Source organism: Anser cygnoides, chromosome 2, assembly GCF_040182565.1.
Source record: "Anser cygnoides isolate HZ-2024a breed goose chromosome 2, Taihu_goose_T2T_genome, whole genome shotgun sequence".
Lineage (NCBI taxonomy): Eukaryota > Metazoa > Chordata > Aves > Anseriformes > Anatidae > Anser > Anser cygnoides.
The window spans coordinates 82,751,489-82,776,544 of record NC_089874.1 but is presented as its reverse complement, the minus strand read 5'-3'; the positions used below and the strand labels follow the sequence as shown (position 1 = coordinate 82,776,544).

Sequence of the window (25,056 nt, the reverse complement as noted above, 5' to 3'; positions counted from 1 at the left end):
ATAAGGAGCACAAAATCAGTAAAATCATCTCATTGCTCTCAGTAGATGCCCAATATGCTGAGGGCAGCAACAGTCTAGAGCAGATCCCTCGGTTCCTAGGTACTAGGGAATACAGCTTATTCATCAGGTCAGGGTTTCTCAGGTTTCATTTGTACCGCTTGAAGAATAGGTTAGCAGGGACTTTCTGTATACCTATGTTAAATTTAGTCCGTATTCTACTCCCCAGGCAAGCAGGAAAGCCTATTTCCTAACCGGTCCTGATTTCCTTGTGCGTCATTTTAATGTAAGCTGGCTAGCCCCACCCAGGCAGCACCAGAAGAAGAACTGCAACTGCACACAGGACACAGACCAGGTGGTGGACAGAGTTTAATATTCAGCATTTGCTTACGCTGCATTTATGGCATTGCAACTGTCCTGTCTGTAGCTGACAGAGGCTTGAGTTATCTCCAGTTGAGACTGAAGGTGGGCGTATCAAAACTCACCGAACTAGGAGAAAAACTATCAAATACTGAGAACTTCAGCCTTAAGATGCTATTGCTACCAGATCTTCTTGGTTCACTTTGTACCCGTAATATCTTTTAATACACAAGAATGTACACAAAACAGCCTTTTCAAAATTTATTTTTAGGGAAAAATTTTAAAAATGTATCACACAAGTTATCTCAGGGATATCCGCTGGGCTTTTTAACGCACAGAACACCACAAAACTTCTGTAGCCTTAACTGTAGCGTGTAAAATCAGCTCAGAAACAACTGTATCACTAAAATGACCTTGTGCTTAGAAATCCTGAAGTTACTCTAAGTACAAAAGCATCATCTCTTATATTAGCCTTCCTTCTGAAATTATTTCAGACATCGTAACTGCCACTACTAACTGTTCCAGTATCACTGACTCAAAAAATGTACTATGTCACCCTCTCAGGCTAATTAAATACAAAGCAGAGCAGCTATTACCTCAGGTAACAGTTTACCAAGAAGTTTAGAATATATGAATGCCACCTCAATTAAGATTAATGATCAAGTATGACAATCACTGGCATGAGACTGCAACTCTGTGCTTTGCTACAAGCAAGCTTATTTCACCGAACTACCAACCCCTACCTCAAATTCCAGTTTCTTACCTTGCTTTGGCACATTTTGAATGCTTTCAGACATCCAAGGAGGACCTCCAGTCACGCTTAGTAATGGATAAAGCCAGGCTGTACAAGCTCCAAGCCCTGACCCAGAGAAATCTCCAAGAGGCCAGAAGACGCCCTGTGCCCACCAAGGCTACGGCACAGGTATCTGGCAACGGTATGAACTCCTAAGTTTCACCTAAGTCAAAACCAGACGTGGGTACTGACGAGACATTTTCTTTCCACAAAGGTGAAGCCCTAGAGCACTGGAACCTCTCTGATGAAGACATGCACACTATTCCTCCAGTTGCAAAACAGTTAATGACACCCATGCCTTTTTTCTTTTGCTAGAAAGAACTAAATAACTGTTGGGAGCCATTAGGAAGAAAAACCACCAGGTCTTCCATGAACATTTTTCTGCTAAGCTTTGTAACAGAGAGGCACTCTAAATACTGCTACTTCTAAAAAAAAAAAAAAACCAAAACATTCAGCTATCCCCAAGATGTGAGAACAAAAAGGAGAAAGTTGCTTATTCGTTATCCACGTTTACATTATCCTCCTTTTTTGGTTAAAAATGCCCTCATATTTTAAAGAAATGTTTACTGTGCAGAGCCTCACTCCCCCACCCCAATTCTTCCTCTAAGAAGAAAAGCTTTACTTCTAATCGATTCTAAATGGCCCTCAGTTTCCTCTGGCCATTGTTCCGAAGAGGGAGGAGTATTCAAAAAGCCACAAGTTTGTTTGAGATTTCCTGGCTAAAACCACAAAGCTCATCTTTACGTGTACTCACTGTCCAAAAAAAGTATTCCTCCTGCTGCTCTGCATGACCCCAGACACTGTAGCACAGAGACCAAGCTGGGAACTTAGCCTTTTGACTCTGCAGAGTGTGCAAAGGACACAAGTTGTTTTGATCCCATGAATAGGTAATCAGTTCTCAAACACAGGGAATGAAAGATAGTTTTTTTGATCGTACCACAAGATTCGTACGCTGTGAGTTAACCATCTCCCAGCTCCAAGCAGTGGAAATAGCATGCAATCAGAAATATTCTGCATTGTGGCCAGGAGGGACACAAACTTAATTTACAAAAGGTAAGCGGTATTGCTCTCGGCATGGTCAAGCAAAGAACGTGTCTCACAAAAAAGAACTGTCAGGAAAAGCTCAGAATTATTTCTGGTAACACACACAAGAGACGGATTAAGCGTTCCTCCAGTTGTGCAAAATATGACTGCAATTAGGAAAACTGAAGTAGCTTGCCTAACTACTCAAATCCTGCGCTCCTGGAATTTATCTCTGTCCCCAAGGCCTATCCTATTTTGCAGCTTCAGCAGTTTTTAAACACATGCTGAAAACAAAGTCCATTCCTACAGAATTAACCAACTGCCAAGGCAGCAAGAGTTAATTGTGTATAGCTCTTGGCAAATGTTTAAGTCGTATCATAACAGACTGCCACAGGAAGACGATTAGCACTTATTTGGCAAAGAAAGTGGGATGTGGTGAAGGTGAGTGTAAAAATCAGATTTTGAGGACCTTCCTCCCTTCCACTATGAGGCAGCACAGGGGTGAATGCTTTACATATGACCTCAGGCAAAAAAGCAGCTGTCAGATCTCCACGATTTTTGAGAATATACTATCCTGCAGCAATGACAGACCTGAGGGGAGAACAGAATTGGTAAAGCATGCATTACTTTGCATCTTTCACAGCACATTCATGTCTTACCTTTATTTCAGACAGCTGCATGACTTCTGGGAAGACTTCGATGCAGTTGGAATGAGCAATTACAGTATGCATGCGTCTACAGTTCATGATGGTTGTTGGAATGGCTTTCAGTTTGTTCCCACTAATATCAATTTCCTCCAACTCTTCCAGCTTGGCCATTTTACTACAAGAGTTTGAGAAATTTGCTGTTAATATGCATACGTGTTTTATTTTGAAATGGTGATAAGAGCAGTGGTTTTCATGATTTTAAGAAAATACAACGGCAGACTTTGGCCCTTGTTCACAGCAGTGCTTGTCACCTCTCCTCCCGTCAGATGCTAACAGCTGTGGAACCAAGATCTGTGCTGCTTCTGCCAATTTTTGTTAATTCTACTTTTGAAGTGACTTATTTTGCCTACATTCTTTCTGCTTACCAGCTCGCTTTCACTTTTTCCTCCTTTCTTCCAACCCTAGCTTTCCACTTCATCCCAGAATTTCCCCTCCACCTTCTGGCATCCTGCTCAGCCCCAGCCCCGTTATTCATCTCCCTCCCTCTCCATCTCTCCTTGCCACTGAAGCCCAGTTGCTCAGAACATCCCACAAGGACAGAGATGTCTCTTCCTTTATTTATTGGCATCTCCTTTCCAAGGTTGTACCCCATCAGCTTTACAGCACATCTTACACTTGAAAGATTTCTGATTAAACCAGAGTGAATTGAAAGTACAGTAGTTCATCTAAATTGCTGCCAAGGGAGAATCTCCTTTGGGAGAGAGAGGATTTTTTCCCAGTGTAGCTTAGTCCACTGCCGAAGGACATTTTCAGACTGTTATGCTTACAAATCTCCTGTAAGGAGAAGTCCATCAGGTGTGAGCAAAGTGACCAAACTGGGAAAAACAGATCTCCTTGATTGACTTCAGAAGCATACTGTAGCCATGCTACATTAGTCTAGCTGAAAAGAATTCCAAGTGCAATCAGAAGGCACCAACAAACGCTGTGCAATGCAAGAGAGGGTAGCAATGTGCAACAGGGCAGAGCAGATGCATCCACCCAATATCACTACATTCAAAATACAACCTGCGCCGCCAGATTTCTGTGCAACTTAGTTCTCACTGTGAAAATATTTCACACGGCCCACTGGTGGGCCAGCGGCAGTAAAACCAGTTACTTACCTTGCAGGGAAGCTCTGTAGGCGATTGTAGGCCATGTGCAAGATTTTTAGGTGGGGATGGCCTGTTAGCAAGGGTACGCATTTATCTGTGAGGTTGTTATTGGTCAGATACAACTCCTGTAAGATGCTATGGGTCTCTTCGGAAAGAGTGGCTGGAGGGAGCATTTCCAGTTTGTTGGCAGAGGCATTAAGAAATCTCAGGCTGCAAAGAAATGTTGCATAAGGGAGTTCAGTGAAACATCCTGCAGGTTTTGTCTAAAAGTATAAATAAAATTTCTGTTTATAAGATAGTTATAAAGATCAAAAGCACAATGATGGACAGAAAGACCAGAAGTCTAGTATCATACAAACAAAACTTCTGATCCCATTTTTAAATTAACCGATTTCTATGAACATAAAATCAGCAAAATAATTATGTCAAAATGCCTCTGTCCTTTTATGAAAACCTCATACTGCTGACATTACTACAGAAGTACCTACAGCTAACAGCAATAACAAACCACGTCATTTCCGTATTTGTTCCACATAAAAATGAATTCTGAACTCATTATCAATGAACCATGAGAGCATAGCTGCCCTTCAAATAACTAAAAAAAGTCACTGGTAAAAAAGCCAGCCAATTTTTCAGTACTTTAAATACTGGCTAGGATACAGAGAGTTTTTGTTTGTTTGTTTTAACCTGCAGGCCTGAAAACATCTACAAAATATGAAAAAGTTCTCTGTGAATATTTGGACAGCTAAAGACATACCGATCACACACAACAAACCACACCCGGAGACCCAAGCAGTAATTTACCTCTTATGTTTTAAAGAGAAACAGAGCCAATGCTCAATTAAATTAAAGAAGTTAGATGCTTGCTGACCTATGCAGCAAGCTAGCCAGATCTCTCTATAGATCCTGAGTGTCCTTCCCCTAGCAGAAGCCCTTGTCAATATTTTCTGCTACTCCACTACAAGCAGCAAGGACTGAAGATGCATAGAAATGAAGTTACTCTTTCTCCCTCAGAGGATCCTTGCCAGGGTGGGAACAAGACCTGCTGAAGAATAGGCACTGCCCACTCTAGCCGGTGACATTCTGCACAGACGATTCACGTTCCTTTAAGGGAGTTTTGTGACTGCAGAACTTCTGGAAGGATGCACGCTGTTAGCGTCTCAAGGGCTAGAACAGGCAATTCCAAAGAAATGGAAAAATAAGGCCATTTAGCCTTTAGTAACCAACTGGCCATGTCTTTTCAAGAGAATTAAGATCTCTCTTCCTTCCTCCCCGTTTCAGAGAAGGCTGCCTTAGAGAACTTGTGGTACAGCAGTAAATGTGTGGCTGCCAGCCTGCAGTGAGCGTGTTGAAATCAGGCTGTACTGCTCCTACCAACCAACAGCAAAAGGCAGCTGCAACAGTCACAGTTGCATTCAAGACACAGGACTCAGAAATGAGCTGGCTGAAACCTGTAACGCCAGCGATCAGGACACAAAAGGCATGTGCGTTCTTGTCATCGATCTTAAGAGAAAGTGATAAAATATTGATGGCTCTTCCCTCGCTTCGCCTAAGTGCACGGGAATTCATGCTGACCTTTAAGGTCTGCTAATGAATGAGATGGATTTGCATGAGTTGCAGCTGGTTGCAACTTGCTCAGCAGCAAATAAGGGTCAGGCATGCTACAGAGAAGTCACATGGGATGTCAAAGGATTTAAAAATATTTCCATTAGAAGCAAAAATCTCTCAGCACTGCACAGAACTGAAACTAGGTTAGCTGTTCTACACAGACCGAGGAGTCCACTACGGAGAAACAGTTTAATCCTGAGGCTCATTCATTATTCACAAGGGTGGTAAAACTCCAGAGGAGGAGGGGAGGAGAGGGAGGATTAATAGAGAAGGGAATAAGCATTTGAAAGGGTTTTTAACATTATTTACTTATTCTAAAAAAGAGGCTGCTCAGTTTTGCCCTTCAGGTATAAACTAAAAATATATTAAGCGCTTTCAAAGTTGGATTATTAAACTGAAGCATACCACATCAGTTCCTGTACTTAATTACACACCAGCAAGCACACCTATTGCTAAAGTATAGACAATTATTACTTGGGCAACTTCATTCTAATATCCACGACAATCTCTCTCTCTCCACAAAAAGGCACTTTCATTAACATTAAAGCCACGGTGCCTTTTGTACTGCTCATAGTATAAAATGGTCATCTTCAGCTCAGTCTGGAAAGGTTTAAGTAATAAAAAGGCTTAAGGCTGCAGGGAAGCCTTTCCCAGGAATATGACAGGGATGAGAACGTAACAGCAAAACACCAAAGACATCTTCCACTTGAAGAGGAAATGTGTATTTTCCTTATGTTCCTGTAGGATGCAGCAGAATAAATTGCAGTGGTTCACAGATACCTTCCTTTAATTACCAAATGGAGCCTAACGGATAACCTATAGAGGATCCTATGGCTATGAGGTTCTTAATGCACAAAAGAATTTAGGTTTGCTCAAATACAGCTAGTCCAAAACACAGATGAAGTCTTCAAGAAAATGTATATTGTTCTGATAATGCTGACATTGATACAATCCACTATATGATACAATCTACTATACAGAAGTCATCCTAAATCCAAAAGAAAAATTAATCAAGAAGTGTTCCGTTTCTAATAGATTTTCAACATTGGTAGAATACAACAAGAATTCTTAAGCTGTCCCCTTCACTGGCATTAAAAGTGGTTGAAATTTGCATATTCCTGCCAAAAACAGGTTTTGAACACACATTTTCCAATGGGGAAAGCAGAGAGGTTAGTTGTTGCCCTGTATCCTTCCACCTCCCCACCTTTTGCCAAATCTTCCAGAGAGTGATATGAAAATACAGGAAATAAATCCCCAGCATCCTGACCTACCGTTTAGTGCCGTGATGTTAACAATGCTTAGGTGGCTAGCAACATCTTGCCAGCAGTCTAGGATGGGAACCCTGTGGTAGCAGGGTACCTCACCCTCACCACGCCTAGCAAACACCTCCATGTGCACACTCACAGCCACACAGCACCCAGATTCAGGATAGTCACATAGTAATCTCCATCTGTAGCTTAATTCTAATGATATCAGCTATCTTTTGAGAAAAGAGTATGCTGCTTATTTACATGTTCCTTTTGACCAGCTGTTACATTAAAAATGGTAAAAAAAAAACAACCTCTCAAAGATCCTTTTTTCAATATATTCTTTGGATTAAAAAAGAGACACCATTCTCTGGGCACAGAACAGAATGAACTAGCAGATTGCTGCTGCATAAAGCTTTGTTGATTCTATGCTAGATTCTTCTGTCCAAAAAATCTATACTTGCCCATCAGTTTTTCCCTCTGATTTAACACAAAAGTCCTCCACTGGGTTATTTCCACTCCCCTGTTTCTTCACCCTCATGCACTGTGCCAGCCGTCAGCTCAGAAGGCGCATCTTACAAATGCCCTCTGGAGGAGAGGAAATTTACTTGGGCACAATTGTTCCCATCTCTCTTGTGCATGGACCTTAACTGATTCATGTTCCTTGAAGATATCCCACTCGTATTGCTTATCAGATGGAAGCAGAATGTCAAGTATTAAAGCTCAGTCCAAAATTAATTGTTTCCCCTTCCAATTCCACCCACACACTATACCACAAGCTCATGAAAAAAGTACAGCATCACTACAAAAACCTGAATTCAGCAGCCCATGCACATACCAGAGTATAATATAGCAAGGGGAGCATGAATTAACAAGTACTAGAAGAGTGTCAGGGATTAAGAAAGAAAGAAAAGCATTGGCAGGAAGATGCCCGAATTCGTCAGCTTTGACAAGGTGCAAATTCTCCTCTGGAGTAATAACATAAACATTGAACTCTGGCTGGAATAAGTCACCTTCAGTTTTACGGGGTATTAAAATAAAATCCCTTGCTAGACTTAACTTCTCCAAGAAGAAAATAAAGACTGTCCCAAAGAATACACTAAAATCAAGGGCATGGATCTAATTCAACAAAACAGACCTAATATGCATGCAGCATTCACATGCCTTCCCTATTTAAATCCAGAGGACTCTGAACTGAATTTGAACTTCCAAAAGCAGAGGAAGAAAATCTATGGTAAATTGCAAAAGGTTCAAAATATTCTTTTTTCCCTTTAACACCGATGTCTACCTCCAGCACACACAAAGGCTAAATATAGCCAATTGTTAGGTCTCACTTATATAGCATCTCCCAATTCCTCAACATCTTCTGAGGTAGCTTGGCAAACTTGGCTTGCCATTAAGGCACAGCCACCACAGGAATAATTTAAGTACTCCAAAATGCTTACAAATGTTCAACTTTAGTAAGAACAACACAGAAAACTGTATCCAATGACCAAGCAACAGCAAGTCAAAACCACTGAGCTTAGCTTAAAAACAGTGATAAATGTTGGAAAGAACGTTGCAGCTGTAAAATAAAATACGTGCAGAAATCAAAGTCTTCAGCTTGGCCTGTGCCCCAAGATCTCCATCAGCACAGAGCAATCAAAACAGAAAATTTCTTCTTCAGTCCCTTCTGCAGAGACATGCCCTCAATTTCTCATCGCCTAATCCTGAAATAATTTACGATTGCAGTAGTGTGTGAGAAGAAACCTTGATTGGTGTGTCTGGGGGGAAAAAATGACCAAGGAAGTTTTGCAAACCAATGCAAAGAACTTCTGCTCCTTAAAAAAAAAAAGGACAAAAACACTCAAGTGAATCCCCTTCCTGTTGATGAACTGCCAAAAAAGCAAGCCAACTACATTTGACTGCTTTTGCCACCTCAGCTCTTACTTTCTAACCTATCTTCAGCTGTTTCATTAACTGAGACATCCCCAGTTTCTAATATATCTGCTTGCAAACCCTGACCTACCAACAATGAAACAACTGCAGGTAAGCATTTCTGCAACCAAAGTACGTGCGTCAAACACTCTTTGCATTCATTTGAATTTGTTTCCTCTCTCACTTTTGTTGTATCCACGATATGTACGAGTACTTGCATAAAAAGGCAGCAGCCACAGTGGGTGGAAATGGCAAATATCAAACAAGTTTAACTGGGTCACTTTCCAGAACTCCGGCAAAAAAAAAAAAACAAAAACAAACAAAAACAACAGATCAAAACCACCACCAACAACAAAATCAAAACAGGTAAGAACAGCTGAACAAAGCTGAAAACAAGAATCATGCAGAAAAGAGCCCAGAGGATGGGCTCTGAATACCTGACACTGGCTTAGCCTCCACAGCTAGCCACTGCCAGACACCACAAACCAACAGAAAGCTCAAGATTTAATCCAGGCAGATCACAGTTACACATCTTCACCATATAACTGCTTTAAATAAGCCAGGGGCTCTTTTAAAGGTCTGCCTATAGCTACAACATTCACAGCAACTGGAAAGGAAGTTTAGGCAAGAAGCAAAACCCTTGACCTTCATCACTGTCTCTCCACTTTTAAACCCACCTGACCCACTGCCACTGTTTTTCTACTGAACTCAGCGAAGCTCTTAAATGCCTGCCCATCTTATCTGAAGGACATTTTGTAGAACTGCTTTCATGGCCTTACACTGTTAGTTTTGCTGCAAGCTGGTCGAGGAAGGCACCAAAAAGGCTGTATGAGAACTGGAGAGGGTGGGAAAGGCATCTGCCAACACAACAAATGAAGCAGCGAGTAGAAACAAAAGGCTGTGGGGTTGCAGGTGTGCAAAAAAAAAAAAAGAAAGGTTAAGGACTCTGCTTGGGAGTTTTTCCCATCAGCTATAGCACTTGCATGAGTTCTCTATTTTCGCAGCATCTGGTAATGAAAAATGAACAGATTATCTGGCTGTCTCTGTGGCGCTCGTCTTGCCAAGAAAATCCCCACCCAACAAGAGAAATCCTTGCTAACATGATCAAGATGTGCATACTTTCAGCAGAATAAACAGAACCAAGTTCAGTCTTGGTCAGAGCAATGTTTCACAGAAAGTCCTCCATTTCTTCTCAAATAACAGTTTAAAACAGAAGAAAAATAAAAAAGCAGACAAAGTAACTGTAAATTATACTCTTCATCAGAGAATCAAACTTTTTAATTGTCTTTGAAGGATTAAGAGAGAAAAACTGATGTCCATACATTTTATGAAGAGAACAGAGAGGTTTTTCAGGTTTTTTTTTTTGTTGTTGTTTTGGTGAAAGTGATATTCCCTCTATGCGCACCAATGCCCTGGTTTCCCTGCCTTTCTCGGGTCTTCTAGATGTCAAAGCTCACCAGTGTTTGCACTGACATTTGCCCAATGCACTTCAGAGACACATAGTTAAATATTCAGGACTGAGAAGGAGAAAGCGTTTATAATTCACAATGTGAGACTTCATATTGAGACACGATTATCATCTGCCAACTGCATAGACTTGAGTACATTTCCCCCAAAATAAACTAATTTTTTCATGTTGCAGAAGATAAGTCATTTTATGGAGAGATAAGGGTTTTGTAAAGTGATTTGTCCAACATTACACACTGGAAAAAGACCATGGCAGACTGCTCAGGGAACCCAGTTCTCTTCACATGTCTGGCAGCACAGATTATGCTTCCCAGGGAATGCTTTGAGAAGAGAAACATTTTACCTTTCCTAAAAAACAAACAAACAAAAGCCCTAAACACCTTTCCCCAGCCCAGACCCATAGCTCCTGACAGAAGTAAACATTTGAAAGCAAAGTGAAGGAAAAAATGTTTGCGGTAGAAAATTCCAAACTTAAAAACTCTTTCATTGTGGACTGCTATTTTCCTTCACGGGTATCACTTTTGCAGCAGGAATAGGAGCACCAGCATGGACAAACTGTTTTTAAGCCAAGTCTTCCAAAGCAGTAACAGGGTAGGCGACATGGGAAAGCTCCACAAGCTAACTGCTTCTGTTATCATCACAAACGAGGGAGGCTGCAGCCGTGATGAAATCCCAGAATGGGAAGCTGTGTTCACCTCTTGTTTTGTTAACACCTGTAGAAAAGTTTAAACACATTCCCTGCACTGCTTGGAAGCTGCATCATGTCAAAGGTGGAGATTTTTCCCATCTGCAAGTCGGAAGCAGCCATTTAATACACTATTCAAAGCAGGTTTTAGATTCTACCTCTTTTCAGCCAACATTTTGCCAACTTCTGAAAGTCTAGCCCCAATTCTAGTTTTAGCCTGTGCTTGTTCCTTTTGGCATCATGAAAAAAGGGGGGAGGGGAGGGGGGAAGAAAAGCTGTCTACAGTTTTGTAGCTCATTTTAAAAAGGTGAGTTGCAGCCCAAGAATTTTTATCCAGGTTCTCTCTGCCAGAATTGCACTAATCTGCATTCAAGACGTACAACTTGTAAATAAATTTACAGAAGTATTGCTCTCTTTGCTTTCTCAGATGCCAGTAGCTTTCTGAATCTTACTTAAGAGTTTCTTTCCTTTCCAAGTTGACAGGAATTTCAACTTAGGACCTGTAAATAGGATTGTTTTATTTTAAATTGACCTAATTTCGCAGCCTTCATGAAAAAACTTCTACAAGGTTTGACTTCTGAAGTTCTTACAATATCTAATGTACAAGAGTTTGAGAAAGTCATCCACAAGACGATTACGGCCGCTGCTGTTAAACATCTTTCCCATATGACTTTCATCACATTTAAACAGAAACATAAGCAGTAACTGCAATTATTACAACAGCAGCATTGCTAAATTTGATCATTTTGACTGCATTTTTATGTAAAGTCCCAACTGTAACAGTAATTAGTATCAGAACAACTTTGCTGATGATTTTTTTTTTCAAAGGTGGTACCCTACCCACAGCTGAATGCAGACAGGTATGCAATAGTTTAAAATAAAATAAAAATTAAAGTACAAAAACTACTTTAAAGTTTTTTTAAAGCAAATCAAGACTGAAATGCCATACTGGGAGAATCAAAACCTTGTCCTAATAAAGTCCATGCTTTGGAAGACAATTTTTCAACTAAAAGATAATTTCCTTCTTATTCTTTGACCAAGACACTGTTCAAAAGCCAAGTTTACACAGAAACCATCTCAACCAACCCAATTCTGCAGCTCTGATGCCCTGAATCTCAGGAAGTTTAAACAAAGGTTCACAACAGAATGAACAGTATAAAAGCAGGAGATTTGCACTATTCTTGACTAGGTGATGATCTGTGACAGAGATCACCAGTCCTCTTGCTTCTTCACCTCTCAAGAAACCCAGGGGCTGTGTGTTCCTTTTGTCACCATTAATATTAGAAATAAAACCCCACAGCAGAAAATCTCACTGTTAAGTTATACATGGGTTAGAATATTCAGAAATCCCACAACAATTTGTTGAAGTGCAGAGGTGCAAGGAACACTGACATCAAGCGTGGCAAGCCCATCCACCACCCCAGCGATGCCATGAATCCCTGGTATTTTAATCACAGTCACTTTACAGGATATGTTTAGATCAGGGAAGAAAGATTATGAAGACTTTGAGACTAAAGGAACAGCAGTATAAAAATAAGAAGCCAAAAAATCAGATCAAGCAGTGACACCAGCTAAATTAGCGACAAACCTTTGAAAGGCATAAGAAATTCACAAAGCAAGGACACAGGAATAACTGAGTTATTCTGTCAGCCTTATGCACAGATTTTGTTTTGTTTGACAGGTATAAATAAGTTCTAGCCTATGACTGAAGTGGGGGGGGAGAAGCTTTCACACTTCATCAAGCAAACCTAAGAAATATATATTTAAAGAAACTGCCACTAACTCATCTCAGTGTATGTAGTAGAAAATAGCATGTGCTTCACTTTACAGCTAGATTTCAAGAAGTAGGTGTACAGCAGGAGCTTGGTAGGGGAAAAAAAAGTAACCATATAAGGCAACAAAACCAGAATAAAAAGAATTTGTGTTTTGCTGATTTGGGCAGACATCTGTTCTTATCACCCAAGGTTTGACAACTTTCAAATTAGGGGAACCTCAAATTACCCTTTCATCTAGGAAATAAAACACAAAGCAAGGTTCCTCACACACAAGTTGAAGTCAAATTCCTTTACATTTACCTGTCTGCTTTCAAAAGCAGGTTAGATGGCAGTTCAACAAGCTGGTTATGTTGCACATCCAGGACCTCCACTTGTGTTCGTTCAAGCCGATCTGGTAGCCTTCCTAACAAGTTATGTCCCGCCAGCAGCTTACGCAAGCTACTATTGTAAAACAACCTGAGAAAAAGAAAGAACACCAAAAATAAGAAAAATCTCAGCTGAAGATTTGCTTTGTGAATTTAAGTGTGATATCACAGTTCATTACCAGAAAGTGATTCAGCCAACTGATTAGCAGACATGGTATTAGTTACGCACGGATCTGAGAACATCTTCCCACTCTCCACCAACTTCTTAAAAAGGTTGTTCAGAGACAGGGGAGGAGACTTAAGGATGATTAAGGAGGGAAAGTAGCAAGGAAGGGTTATCTTATTGCAGTGCATAGGACATGAATATTGAAACACGACTATGAAGTAGGTAATTACTAACAATGGCTGCAGAAATGGCACTTGTGGGATCCCTCAAGATAGCTGAAGAACTTAAGAAGTGTGGGTGAAATCACCAGTCACCCCACAAACTTCACTGTACTTTATTCATCACGTGCTGATTCAATCTCCAATGCAATTCCCCACCCCCCATTTTCCTTTTCCCTTAATACCAGACTAACATAAAGCCTCCTTTCCAGTTCTACAGTGAATGAAATTTATCTAATCGGCTTTCCTTTCTTGAGCTTTTACAAATGATAGATGACCCACAGTCCCATCCCCCTGCTCCATTTCTGTATGAGGTGAGGATATAGTGGGAGAGATGGAAGAAGAAAGCAATATAAGGAAAAAGGAAAGAATGGCTATTTTAATCAAATAGTAAAGCTAAAATTTGCAGTACGAAGAACTTAGTAAGGAGTTTAAAAATCTGCACTCAATGACCTCAAAAAAGGAACAAGTCTATTTTGAAGAGAAACCCCTTTCAATAAATTAGGAAAAAAGCTTCATCTGCCACCTGTCTTACATTCTTGCTACTGTACTGTTTAATCCGGCGAGCCTGTGCATATTACTGACCAGTTTCAAAGATTTTTGAATTACTCAGCAGTAATGCAAAAAACCTCCTTCCCTTTGTTACAATGAACTATATACACAAAGAACCCCCCCCCCTACAATACATCAGAGGTCATTAGATTATTGTGCCAAAATAATCAATGAAGTATGCCGACTATTTTCCCCTTGACAGATACAGTCATACTCTGTATCTGTGTGCCAGCGTTAACAGTTATCTCAGTTGGCTCGATCATCTGCACTATGACCATGGATACAGGTCAACAGCCAGCCATATCATTCCAGAAGACTCAACACAGGGTAAAAAGATTTATCATCCAGTGATAAGCATATCTATTGCATGTTTGGTATTTGACCATTTTTTATTTCTTTCTGCATTTACTTGAAAATCTCTCTCATCTATGGATTTGCTTTTCTATTCTACTTTCTTTCCTAATCAAGACTGGCCAGTATCATCAAACCAAACATTAAAGGAAAAAGCAGAGTTAGATGCGAACACCTCCAAAAAAAATAATAATCATATTTAGGGCTTTTTGGATGAGTTGGGGCGGTGACATTTTGAAATCAGAGAAGTACAAATCACAGTGAAAACCTTAACAGGCCACTTTTCTATGGAAATGCATTGTATAAATAATTCAGAAAAACTGAATGAGTCCTTAGGAGGTTGTGTGTTTTTTTTCTTCTTCTTGTTTTCCAAGTTACACAAGCACCAGAGGAACTGGGCTCCCTGAAGAAATCTTGAACCACCAGTGTTCAACCAAGCAAGCTCCTGATGAGCCTGGGACACTTGGTTCTCAGGCTGGGTAGGGAACCAGGACACCAGGACTTCTCTTCCCTATGGGCAGCTTTCCCACTTGCCTGACTCCCACTGGAAGCTCTGATGGGATCAAAATTTCTAAGGGCAGGCATGCCACTTAGCATCAGCATCTTGGGAGAAAACATGGGTTAGTGAAAACACCCAACCAATTCCTTCAGTAAGCAACTGTTAAAAAAAGCACCACGTTGCATACAAATAGATCTGTTCAAAAAATGGACAAAAAAACCAAGAACACATACAAACATCTGCTCATTGGTGGCAGCAAGGTCATTTTGGCAACCTTTAATTGAAGCATTTACGTTTTCTTTGGGGAATTCCCTGGCAATGTCAGTTTTATGATAATGAGTTTACTCTGCATAGCTGAGACTTAAGTACCCTTTTTGTTGTTTTTCAGTACTTTTAAAGCAGAAATGGCTGCATTACAGTCCAACAGTATACACTGTTCCCATTTTCTTTGAGGAAAATATTAGTACACAGTCCTTTATCTAAAAGTGCTTCAACTTTCGGGCTTCAAGGCTGCTTTTCTGTTTAAGAAGCAAATACAAACAGCTTCAACTGTAGTCTGTTTAGATTAGGTGCAACCTTCAGCCTTCCAGGATACTGCTGGTCAAGGCTTGAACATTTAGTGGTTCAGGTTGCAAGCATTCCCCTAGGAAAGTGCTGTTCATTTACTTGACAGATTTTCAGAGTGCTATTCTATATACAAGTAGAAGCAAGAAACAGTGCATGTGAATCCACTTACTGGGCACTTTCTTTTTTTTTTGATACTTACAGTAAGTCTGTACGCCTGAGCCATTTGCATTTGAACCCAGACCCAAGTTTCTCTAAAGATTAATGGATGTTCAAAGCCTGTGTTTTGAACTGGGCCCTAAAACTGAGCTGACTTATTAGGAGCTAAGCTATCTAGACACATACTACAAAGAAGGGCTTTCAAAGATAAGCTGTTTCCTGAGGTTAATGATAAGATGGCAGGAGAGACAAGTGGGATGTTGACTGTACCTAATTTCAAGCTAATCATTAATCTCCCAAAGATATCCGGTATGCCTTGATATTCCTTGCTGTTATGAAGTGCAAATGAAAGGCAAATGAACTTTGGCTCCCCCCACTTCTGAGTAGGTGCAAGTTTCATTTTGTGTGGAAAAAACAGAGGGATTAATAGTCTGCATGTTATGCTGTTAACTTGCTTAGTAAGTCTCCTCACATCCTGTTCTGCCCGTATTTCTGAAATCTATTCTCTTCCCATCTCCAACACTAAATCCCCAGACCCAGACAAAACTATTCTTTTTGGTTTCTGATGCTCTTCTGTTCTGTACAGCTTTGGAAGGAAAATATTTAATAGCTCATCATATAGTAGCTGTCCACAATTTTCAATAGCTCTGTACTTCCCCATGTAATTTACCTACTTGTGGCCAGCATGTTCTCCCTCTTTCACAACATGCCTTTTGAAGTGCACGGAGCAGCCAGAAATGACAGCTCTCTTCCACTAAGTCAGGCACTTAAAAATTCTCAATACCACCACCTGACTGGTATTTGGACTGGGTCTCTCTAGACAAAAGTTGCTAACAGCCCTTCATTATTTAAACCCAACTCCTATTCTCCTTCCTACTCGCTTGCTTTCCTACCACTTTATCAATTTAAAGTTCAGATTCCTGGAAGGGAGATTATCCTTGTAGTACAGACAATTGCTCTACTTGCAAAAGCTTACTTGTTTCATGCAGCTTTACTTTCTACTCTCAATCCTTTTTCTTATCTGCAACTCAAATGAAGCTCATGAGGCAGAGTACCTAGGCACTGCTGAAACAGAAATAAGTCACAGCTCCTGGATCTCTAAACTGTCGTGCAAAGTTATGGCTGTAAATATTTAATATTCAGTGTTAAAAATGAAGGGCTTTCCTCCTCCTTGAACAGCTTCAAAATTTCCAACCTGAGTTCAAAGGCACTGATTTCTTTGCATAAAAGTAAAAGAAGAAAGGCTGGGTGGAAGCTTGTGGTATAATGACACCCCACAAGGTAAAAATAAAATCAAAACAGAAGATAAAAGGGGACTGATCACTGGAACAAGCTAAACACTGAATCAGCAATTATTTCTGAATTGCTTATCCTGTTCCAAATCTTGCAACTGGTCTGCAAAACTCACCGGGCAGGCAGCTCACGTATCCGATTGTGGCCAACATCCAACACTTCCAGTTTTCTGCTGTCACATACCCACTCAGGTAGGTTTTCCAGGCAATTTCTATGAATAAAGAACACACAAGGTATATACTAAACCATAATCCAGATGTAAAGTTAGCATACATTTGCAGTTAGCAAATCATGATCAGGCACTTGCAGATTTGAAGTTCATGAATAGGACCCTTGCACAGCATGAACATAAATCAATGTTCTTGCTCATTCGTGTAACTTGTATCCTCTGGATTATTCATACAGTAGGCATCCACCAAAACGTGACAGTAACCAAACCTCTCCCATCCTCAAATAGCTTCCTTTTTAATCTCAAAAACATTTCCCAAATTCCAAGCGAGCCAAGAAGCTAAAGATACCCCATCCATTTAGTTACAATGCCATCAAAGCACAGAAACGGTTTTGTGATCAACATCACACATTCATCACACATTATAACTAAATGGAGAACACAGCTTTACAAAGAAAACTTAAACAGCACTTATTTAGTCACACCTGTATGTTACAGTTAGGTGCACAATAAGAGTAACTCATGGTTAATGAAACTTTGAAGCTGATGGCCACTAACCCAGGTTAACTCAGTAATTGCTACAATCACCTTGGACAGTTAGAGTGCTTTAAGCAGGCTTTTTAATGAATGAAATTACACCACAATATGCAGATGAGTAATTCCTTAAATAAGAGAGACATTAAGCACATGTATAAAACGCTTTCCTAAAAAAAAAAAGCCACAAATTAAAATAGCTCCTTTTGCATTTTTTCCTTACCCCACCTCCCTTTTGAAGCTGAGAATATGCATACATTCAAATAGCAACTGCAGACAGCCCTGCGACAGCCAGGGCTGTGGACAACGATGCGCTGCAGCAGCCACACAACTAGTAAGCAGACTAACAAACTGTCACCTATGCTGGGACTGATACAGACATGTCCAGAAAGGAACTTCTCTACATGTGTCTCACATCGGTGCACGGTTGAATAATCCTGTGTAGTCTGTATAAGACAGGGAATCTTTAAAACAGGACAATTATTTTCCGGTAACTACAAAGGCACGTAATGCTTTTAATGCTAAAAATAAAAATAAATAAAAATAAATGAAAAGGAAACAGGGAAGAGCTGGCCAGTAGGAAAAAGCCCAAGGACTGACTTTGAGAATCAGCACTCTCATACATCAAGGTCCATTTCCTGCTTCCACTTCCACTCAGTAAAACACCAGTGAACCTTCTTATTCCATAAACTTCGTATGTTTTAAAAATAAAAATAATAGTAAACAACTCTTACCTAGAAATATCCATATAAGCCAAGTAATTAGGAACTGGATACACATCAAGGTGAGCAAGTTCTAGGGGGCGAAAAATAAACAAACGTGATGATAAAGCTTTTCACTTTTGCTATTCTGTACAAAGTATTTCAAGCAGCTAACACCCATAGATTTCTGAGTCAGTCAGTAAACTAAAAGAGCTTCTCAAGATTTGGGCCTTTTTTTCCTCTTTATTATATATGAGTATGCCAGCTACATCAGGTTGTACTTGCTATGACAGACACTACATAACTGAACAGAAAAGAGAAAATGGAGAATTAAAAAAATTCACAGCAAATTTTTATTTCTCCATTTTTGTCCCAGAGGTGTAACTTCACTTCTGTCACCCTACTTTGTCTTCTTTAGCCAGAACAGTCAGTACTCTGTTTTTTTGACCGGGTCACCAATAGTACAGACAAAGAAGGAAGATCCCCCACTCTGGAACTACAAGCTACAGAATACCCCAGAGTCCTCCAGGTCATGGCAAGACATGGAGGGTTTTTCAACACACTGTACGAGCCTTTGCATTGCTGTGGAGCTTCTGCACTCAAGTAGCCCTACAGACCTCTCAGAGCTTCTCATCTACAGGTAGTAATAATATGTTTTGATTGCTTCAATAATGTTTCATATCCTAAGCTTTTAGGTAGCTAATGCTTAGCGTTGAGCTTGAAATAAAACCAGCAGAAGTGTATTTAAGCCTACAGAAAATTCACCACAGTGAAAACGTAACGAACATCACAGTCCCTATGGATGTTGAGATTAAAACATGGTGGCTGAGGGTGCAAAGAAGAGAGTGCCTTGCTCTTCCTGCCGGCTATCCGACCAAACAGGCTGTTGCTTGCAAGATCCAGGCCAACTTGGGTTCTCAGCTCACATTGCACAGCACATGCTCAGATTATGTTAACTTTTCTTAGCTACAAAGATCCTGGCATGAATACTTAATGAAGGCACAGGCCTGGATATCGTTAGGATGACAGCCTTTTAAAGACAGTGCAGACTGTTCAGCAAATTCACAGCTCTCTGAGCTTGTGTTTTGTTTATTCCACACCAAACTACTCCAAACAATAAAAATGGTGGTGAAAACTGAGTATTTTAAGTAACAGCAGCTTCTACAGACAGATTAAACAAATCCTATTAATGGAACACAGGACTTATTCAACTGGAAAAGGCCACGTAATTTTTATTATACAACACAAATGAAGTTACTCATTATAGATTTTGTAGCTTTCTGGCCAGAGTAAGTACCTAGAAGTAGTAGCAAAAATATATAGTTTTCATTTGTCTCAAAAACAGCCACTTGTTCAAACTTTATGTCCAGAGAGAAGCAATAAATTCCTTATTATCCTTGGTAAAGCAACATATTAATATAGCCCAAAGAAACAACAACTTCAAGACCCCTCCCTGCTGACAAAGAGGGGAATTTAGGTCTAAATTTTAAGATTTCACAGTTTTGAGAGCTCCAAATCAGTAGCATAGTGTTATTCAAAAGTCATGACACACCATATGTAAAACTTTTATCCTGGAATCATGTCAAGAGCCTCCTGACTCCTCTCAATTACTTGCATTGTACTCCACAAGCATCCCACTGAGAACCAGTTACAGAAACCCAGAAATTGTCTGAGAAGACAGCTGCCCTGGAAACACACTTACCATTCGAGGAAGCATACAGGGCTTTAAGAAAATATCCGCTGATTTTGAGAGTTACCAGTTGATTTCGTTCACAGTGTAACACTTCAACATTGTTAAAAACTGTCGCATCCAGCTCTCCAAGTTTGTTGTCTCTGAGATCCAACTGGGTCACATGGTGCAGAAAGTCTGTTTCATCAGCCTCCAATCTCCTAATTGAATTTAGTCTTGCAGACAAAAAGGAAGATTAAATGTAGCTACATGACAGGACCCTGCTGACAAACTAATGCTCACTCTACAATTGGTTGCATTGGATTAAACTAGCATGCTTCAAGGTTCTGATCAAGTTTGACCGTACATATTTTTCTCTACATCATGTGATTTTAAAAGCAAGATGGATCAGTTCCGTTGTTTTATCCATCATGACAAACGAACGATGACACTGAGCTCCTTTCTAAACTACTTTGAAAAACATTGATAAAAAGCTCTGCAAGAAGGTAAGTATTATTTTTATTGTGTCTGGAAAAATAAAAGATGATCTGGCTGTTACTTGTGCCTGATAGTATGGAAAAGAAAATAAAACTGCAGGTGTATCATGAGCGTCAGCTGGAAAGGTCTGGTAGATATGAGAAATCTGCAAATATTGGTATCTCCTGCCTTATTAAAAGGCCAAACTGAGATTTATGAATTCCCATACTTGCCTCTTGCTTCACCATGTTCCACAGTGAGCAAATTCAGAGACCTGAAAAAGGGGGTTGAAAGAAAAAGCAAAAACCCAAGACAAGGCCGTCAGAGAGAACAGGTTTTATCATAGCTTCACTGCAGTGCATTAAAGCTGCCAAATAGTCAGCAATTTCTGGGGAAGTTACAAGCGAAATAGTACTATTTGTAACAGCAACATTTGAGATGGCAGAGCACTTCAAAGAGTGCCGTTTCAAATTCTCAGATCTGACCAGAACACTAAAATCAGTCTATCAGCTTCTGTTGGCCCATTATGCCTCCCTAGTGAGGATGAGGGCACCTACCTAGGGTTTTGCTGTTGCTCTTTCTTTCAGAAGTTGTCCTCTGCATAACAGCTTTATAATTTCAAAGTAACTACATTTTTCCATTAAAATAAATCAGGGAATTTGCCCCCTCCACCATCACAGGCTTCTTTTTCTGCTTGCAATTTACAAGGCAGTGCTTACTTCTGATTTCACTAAAGCAAAACACTTCACAGTACAGCAAGTACAGTTTACAAACATATTTGACATGAAATAGCCAGGGCAGCTTTACAAAGAACTAATGTTCTCTGCTTGGTGCAGAAAGGATGCGGCAGACAATGAAAGGGCTCTATAAACTGCACAGCTGGAACTCAAGGCAATCTCAACCACAGCATCTCTACTCCAAGGCCAAAAGCTAACGCTATTGAAACCCTGATCAGTACTGCTACATTAACTAAAAGCTGAACCACTGAAATAGCTGGTGTAGATTTCAAGATTCTCTTTGCTTTTTACAACCTTCAGACCTCACACAAATGGGAAGCAGATGATCTTTGAAAAAAGCACCAACACCACAATGCCACAACGGGCCTAGGATGTGAAAGCTTCTGTTTTCCCTTGTGTGATCAGGGGCTTCTTTTCCTGTCCCCTGTTCCTCAAACAACAGCTTGTAAAAAAAAGTGATTAAAAACACAAGGCGCTTCACAGATGTCTCTGAATGCGTTCAAAATGAACTAAAACATACATGGTTTAATTTTGACTAGAAAGACAACAAAGATAATTTAGGGATAAAAATCAAAGTTTCTTATATTTTTCTTCTATGCTTCTCCTGACCGTTGATATCACGCTCTAGAATCAGGTGGTTGACACCCTGAAGAAGTCATACCCCTGCTTTTATACTTTCACAATATATGGCCTTTGACTGCACAAAGGTGAACTGCATCAATTAAACACTGGACTTTAATGAAGGACACAAGAAAGTGAATCAAAAAAAAAGCTAAAACTGTAAGGGAGCTGACTCTGTCTTTTCTTTTAACATACAAGCTCACAGACATGTTTTAACCCCACCAAATACACTTAAGAATTCATTAGTCTATCTCAGCTATTTTCTTAGCTAACACATACTTATGCTGGCCTTTCCTTGAATCCAAAGTCTACGCAACAGTACAGTACACTAAGTTTTAGGTTCAACAGCTTAATTTAACAAAACAGTTCCAAAATACATTATTATTTGGACCTCAGGGTCCAGGCTGAGCCTCACTCAGCTGATTGCAGAATCTGGTTTGTCCAAGGACAGTAAGAAGAAAGAACCAACACAGACCAGAGCCTTTTGCAATAAGGATCTCTTCACAATCTGCTGAAAGCATCGATAAAATACTAATTGTGGACTAGGCTTTGTAACATACCAAGGAACATTAAGCCATCTATTTTTGTCCTCTCAATTTACCTTTTCATCATCTTACACATCTGTAATATTTCAAATTGAAGCTTTTGGGATCAAGGGCTATCATTTATATTATCCTAATAGTGCACCAACTAGAACTGCAGAAGTCAACAGTGTCCCAGGCTCTGTTTCATTTGAACTTTCAGTGTAAATATTATTTTCCTCCAAAATTCATTTGCCTAACCATCAATTGCCCTAAATATTACCTCTTCCTCAAAGAAGAGGGCTAAGTCTCTGCAAGTACTGTGAGTTAACAGCACAGTCCACGGTTCAATGGATTCACACAACGGATTCATACCCAGGGGATATTATGACATAGGAGAAACTGTTTCAACACCAATGATTTAGATTCACTTATTCTCCCTCATTTTCAAATACCTACCTTAGGTCCACGTGTTTAATATGAGGCATCCTTTTTAACGCTTGTAAGTTGAGGGTATCCACACAATTTCCCGACATGCAGAGTTTATCCATGGCAGTCAGCTTTTCTAATACTCCTGGAATGTCAGTGAATTCATTGAAGGACAGACTCACATAGCTGAGCTGATGCATATGCTCCAATTCATCAGGAAGGGACTGGAGAAAGTTACCATCCAGCAAAAATGTCTGCAAGCTATTACAGGCAGGGGAGGGAAAGGGAGAATGAAGGAAGTGAGTGACCTGTTAAATCCCATTTCCTTCCTATAAACACACAAATCTGCTGTGGTTACAGTGAAATAAAATATACAAAAAGGCAGAAGAAATAAAAACAAAGGAATACTGCTTTAACATCTGCTACAGAAAATACTGAGCAATTAAAAGCCTTGGTAACTACAAAATGCAGGCCACGCTAGTAGGAACATCACATCTTCAAACATCTCCACCCACAACTGTGGCCTGTGTGGTGACTGAAGCACATAATCAAGGACATTTAAAGATCCTCTTCACCATGAAAGGTGACACTTGCGTCAAATACTGGGGACTGGAAGAGCTTCAAGACACAAAAGGTGCTTCCTCTCTACCTGCAGCTCACAACTGCTTCAATACAGATCTACAAGACAGTTTGCTGTGACACAACCCAGTTAAGTTTAAATCACTTTTCATAGCAAGATTACATACAGAGTCATGAAAGTGTTGGTTGCCTTTACTATCAGGCAGTGTATGTTAAGTTTTAAGAAAGTACTTGCTTGTGCATCTCGCCTACAGCTGCTGGAACATTTCTAAGGGCATTGCAGGACACGTTGAGTTCAGTCAGGGTTGGGATGCTGCAGACCGCCAGTGGGAAGTCTCCTAAATTATTATTGGAGAGGTTAAGGCTCTTCAACTTAGTGAATCTACAGAGAGATAAGAAAAAAAGAGAAAGAAGTGAAGCATAAAACATACCAAGTTGCCTTACAATAATTAATACAAGGTAAGTTTGGTTATTTAAATAAAAATGACATGCATTTTTAGTTTATGTACTCAGAACAAGCATGGAAACTTCTAGACACTCAAGTTCAATGCCACTTGCAAGAGTTCACTCATGTGAAGCTGGCATAGGAGAAACAGGCCCTCCTGAACTAAATGTCTACAAGTAACACAGAACAGACCCTTGCCATCCTTACTACGTATGTCATTTCCGAAGAGGTCTTCCATTGCATCTGATCCCATACTGAAACACTGCTGTATCTCTGAACACATTCCTTGCTAGTAAGACTGTTAACAGTAATTTGCTAGTAAGACAGTAACACTGGTTACAAGGTGCAGGAACTTTTCCACCTATTTCAACAGTACATTTTTGTGGTTCAGTTCAGCTCCATTTGTGCAAATAGATACTGCCTTTCAGCCAAAAATGTCATCAGAATAGGTTGGTCCGAACAGAAATTGAAAGTGTACTGAATTAAAGCAATAGTTAGCAAGACTTCTACAGCAATCGAGTTAAATCCTTAGGGTTTTGATTATGTACTATTCGTTGGGATGGCACACTAATTCCAAAATTTTGTCCTCAATGTGTCTCAGAACTCTTAAAATCCCCTTGATTTATCTAGTAGCAAAGAAGTAACTTGCATGTGCTTGCCTTATTAGAAATGACCAAAAAGACTGTTTGAACCAAAAAAACACACATACAAGAAGAGGACAATCCAATTAGCCAGCCTGAATGTTCAGCAACGTTATTATGGTTGCCTAACAACCACTGGAGGTATGCCTAAAGGCAAGTAAATGGATGAATGAAAAGATCTGTGTCGGGTTCCGATAGATGAGAGGAAGTTTCTTCTCTGGCACGGTTTATGCCAGGACATTTTATTTAGACTTAATTTTCCCTTCATTAACTCTCAAGTCCTTTATTTGTGCGAGCAGGCTTTTATATAACACAGTAATGGAAGCAAAACTGTACCTATGAAGACTTTTATTTCACGAAAGTGACCTCTGATAGTAGGTGCCAATGCATTCACAGCCTCTGCATTGCCCAACGTATTCTCATCTCAAAACACTTTGCTCTCCCCCAGCCAGAAAACAAGGACAGAAAACGCATCAAGTGTTGAACAGGTTACAAAGTTTTAACACAAGAAGACTCTTAAAAACCCTCACCAGCTATTTCAATTAACTGGTACACAACCTTCGGTATCGGCCAGATCAAACTCATGCCACTGAATAAAACTCAACATGAAAATGTTAATTATTGCCTTTGGATCTCTTATCAATGGGGGCGTGGATTTAACCCCAAAGTACAGACTGTAAATACACTTAATATTTA

The 25,056-nt window shown here is 40.0% G+C and overlaps 1 protein-coding gene across 1 annotated transcript in view; it reads right to left on the bottom strand.

The window, feature by feature from the left end:
* PHLPP1 (PH domain and leucine rich repeat protein phosphatase 1) overlaps nucleotides 1–25,056 on the bottom strand; it is a 132,167-nt gene that overhangs the window by 12,814 nt on the left and 94,297 nt on the right. The window contains exons 5-12 of the mRNA XM_066992533.1: nucleotides 23,510–23,656; nucleotides 22,726–22,956; nucleotides 19,944–20,146; nucleotides 18,275–18,335; nucleotides 16,953–17,048; nucleotides 12,971–13,126; nucleotides 3,981–4,181; nucleotides 2,833–2,995 (exon numbers count right to left, since the gene is read on the bottom strand). Coding sequence (XP_066848634.1) covers nucleotides 2,833–2,995; nucleotides 3,981–4,181; nucleotides 12,971–13,126; nucleotides 16,953–17,048; nucleotides 18,275–18,335; nucleotides 19,944–20,146; nucleotides 22,726–22,956; nucleotides 23,510–23,656 — 1,258 coding nt within the window. The remainder of the gene's footprint in view (nucleotides 1–2,832; nucleotides 2,996–3,980; nucleotides 4,182–12,970; nucleotides 13,127–16,952; nucleotides 17,049–18,274; nucleotides 18,336–19,943; nucleotides 20,147–22,725; nucleotides 22,957–23,509; nucleotides 23,657–25,056) is intronic.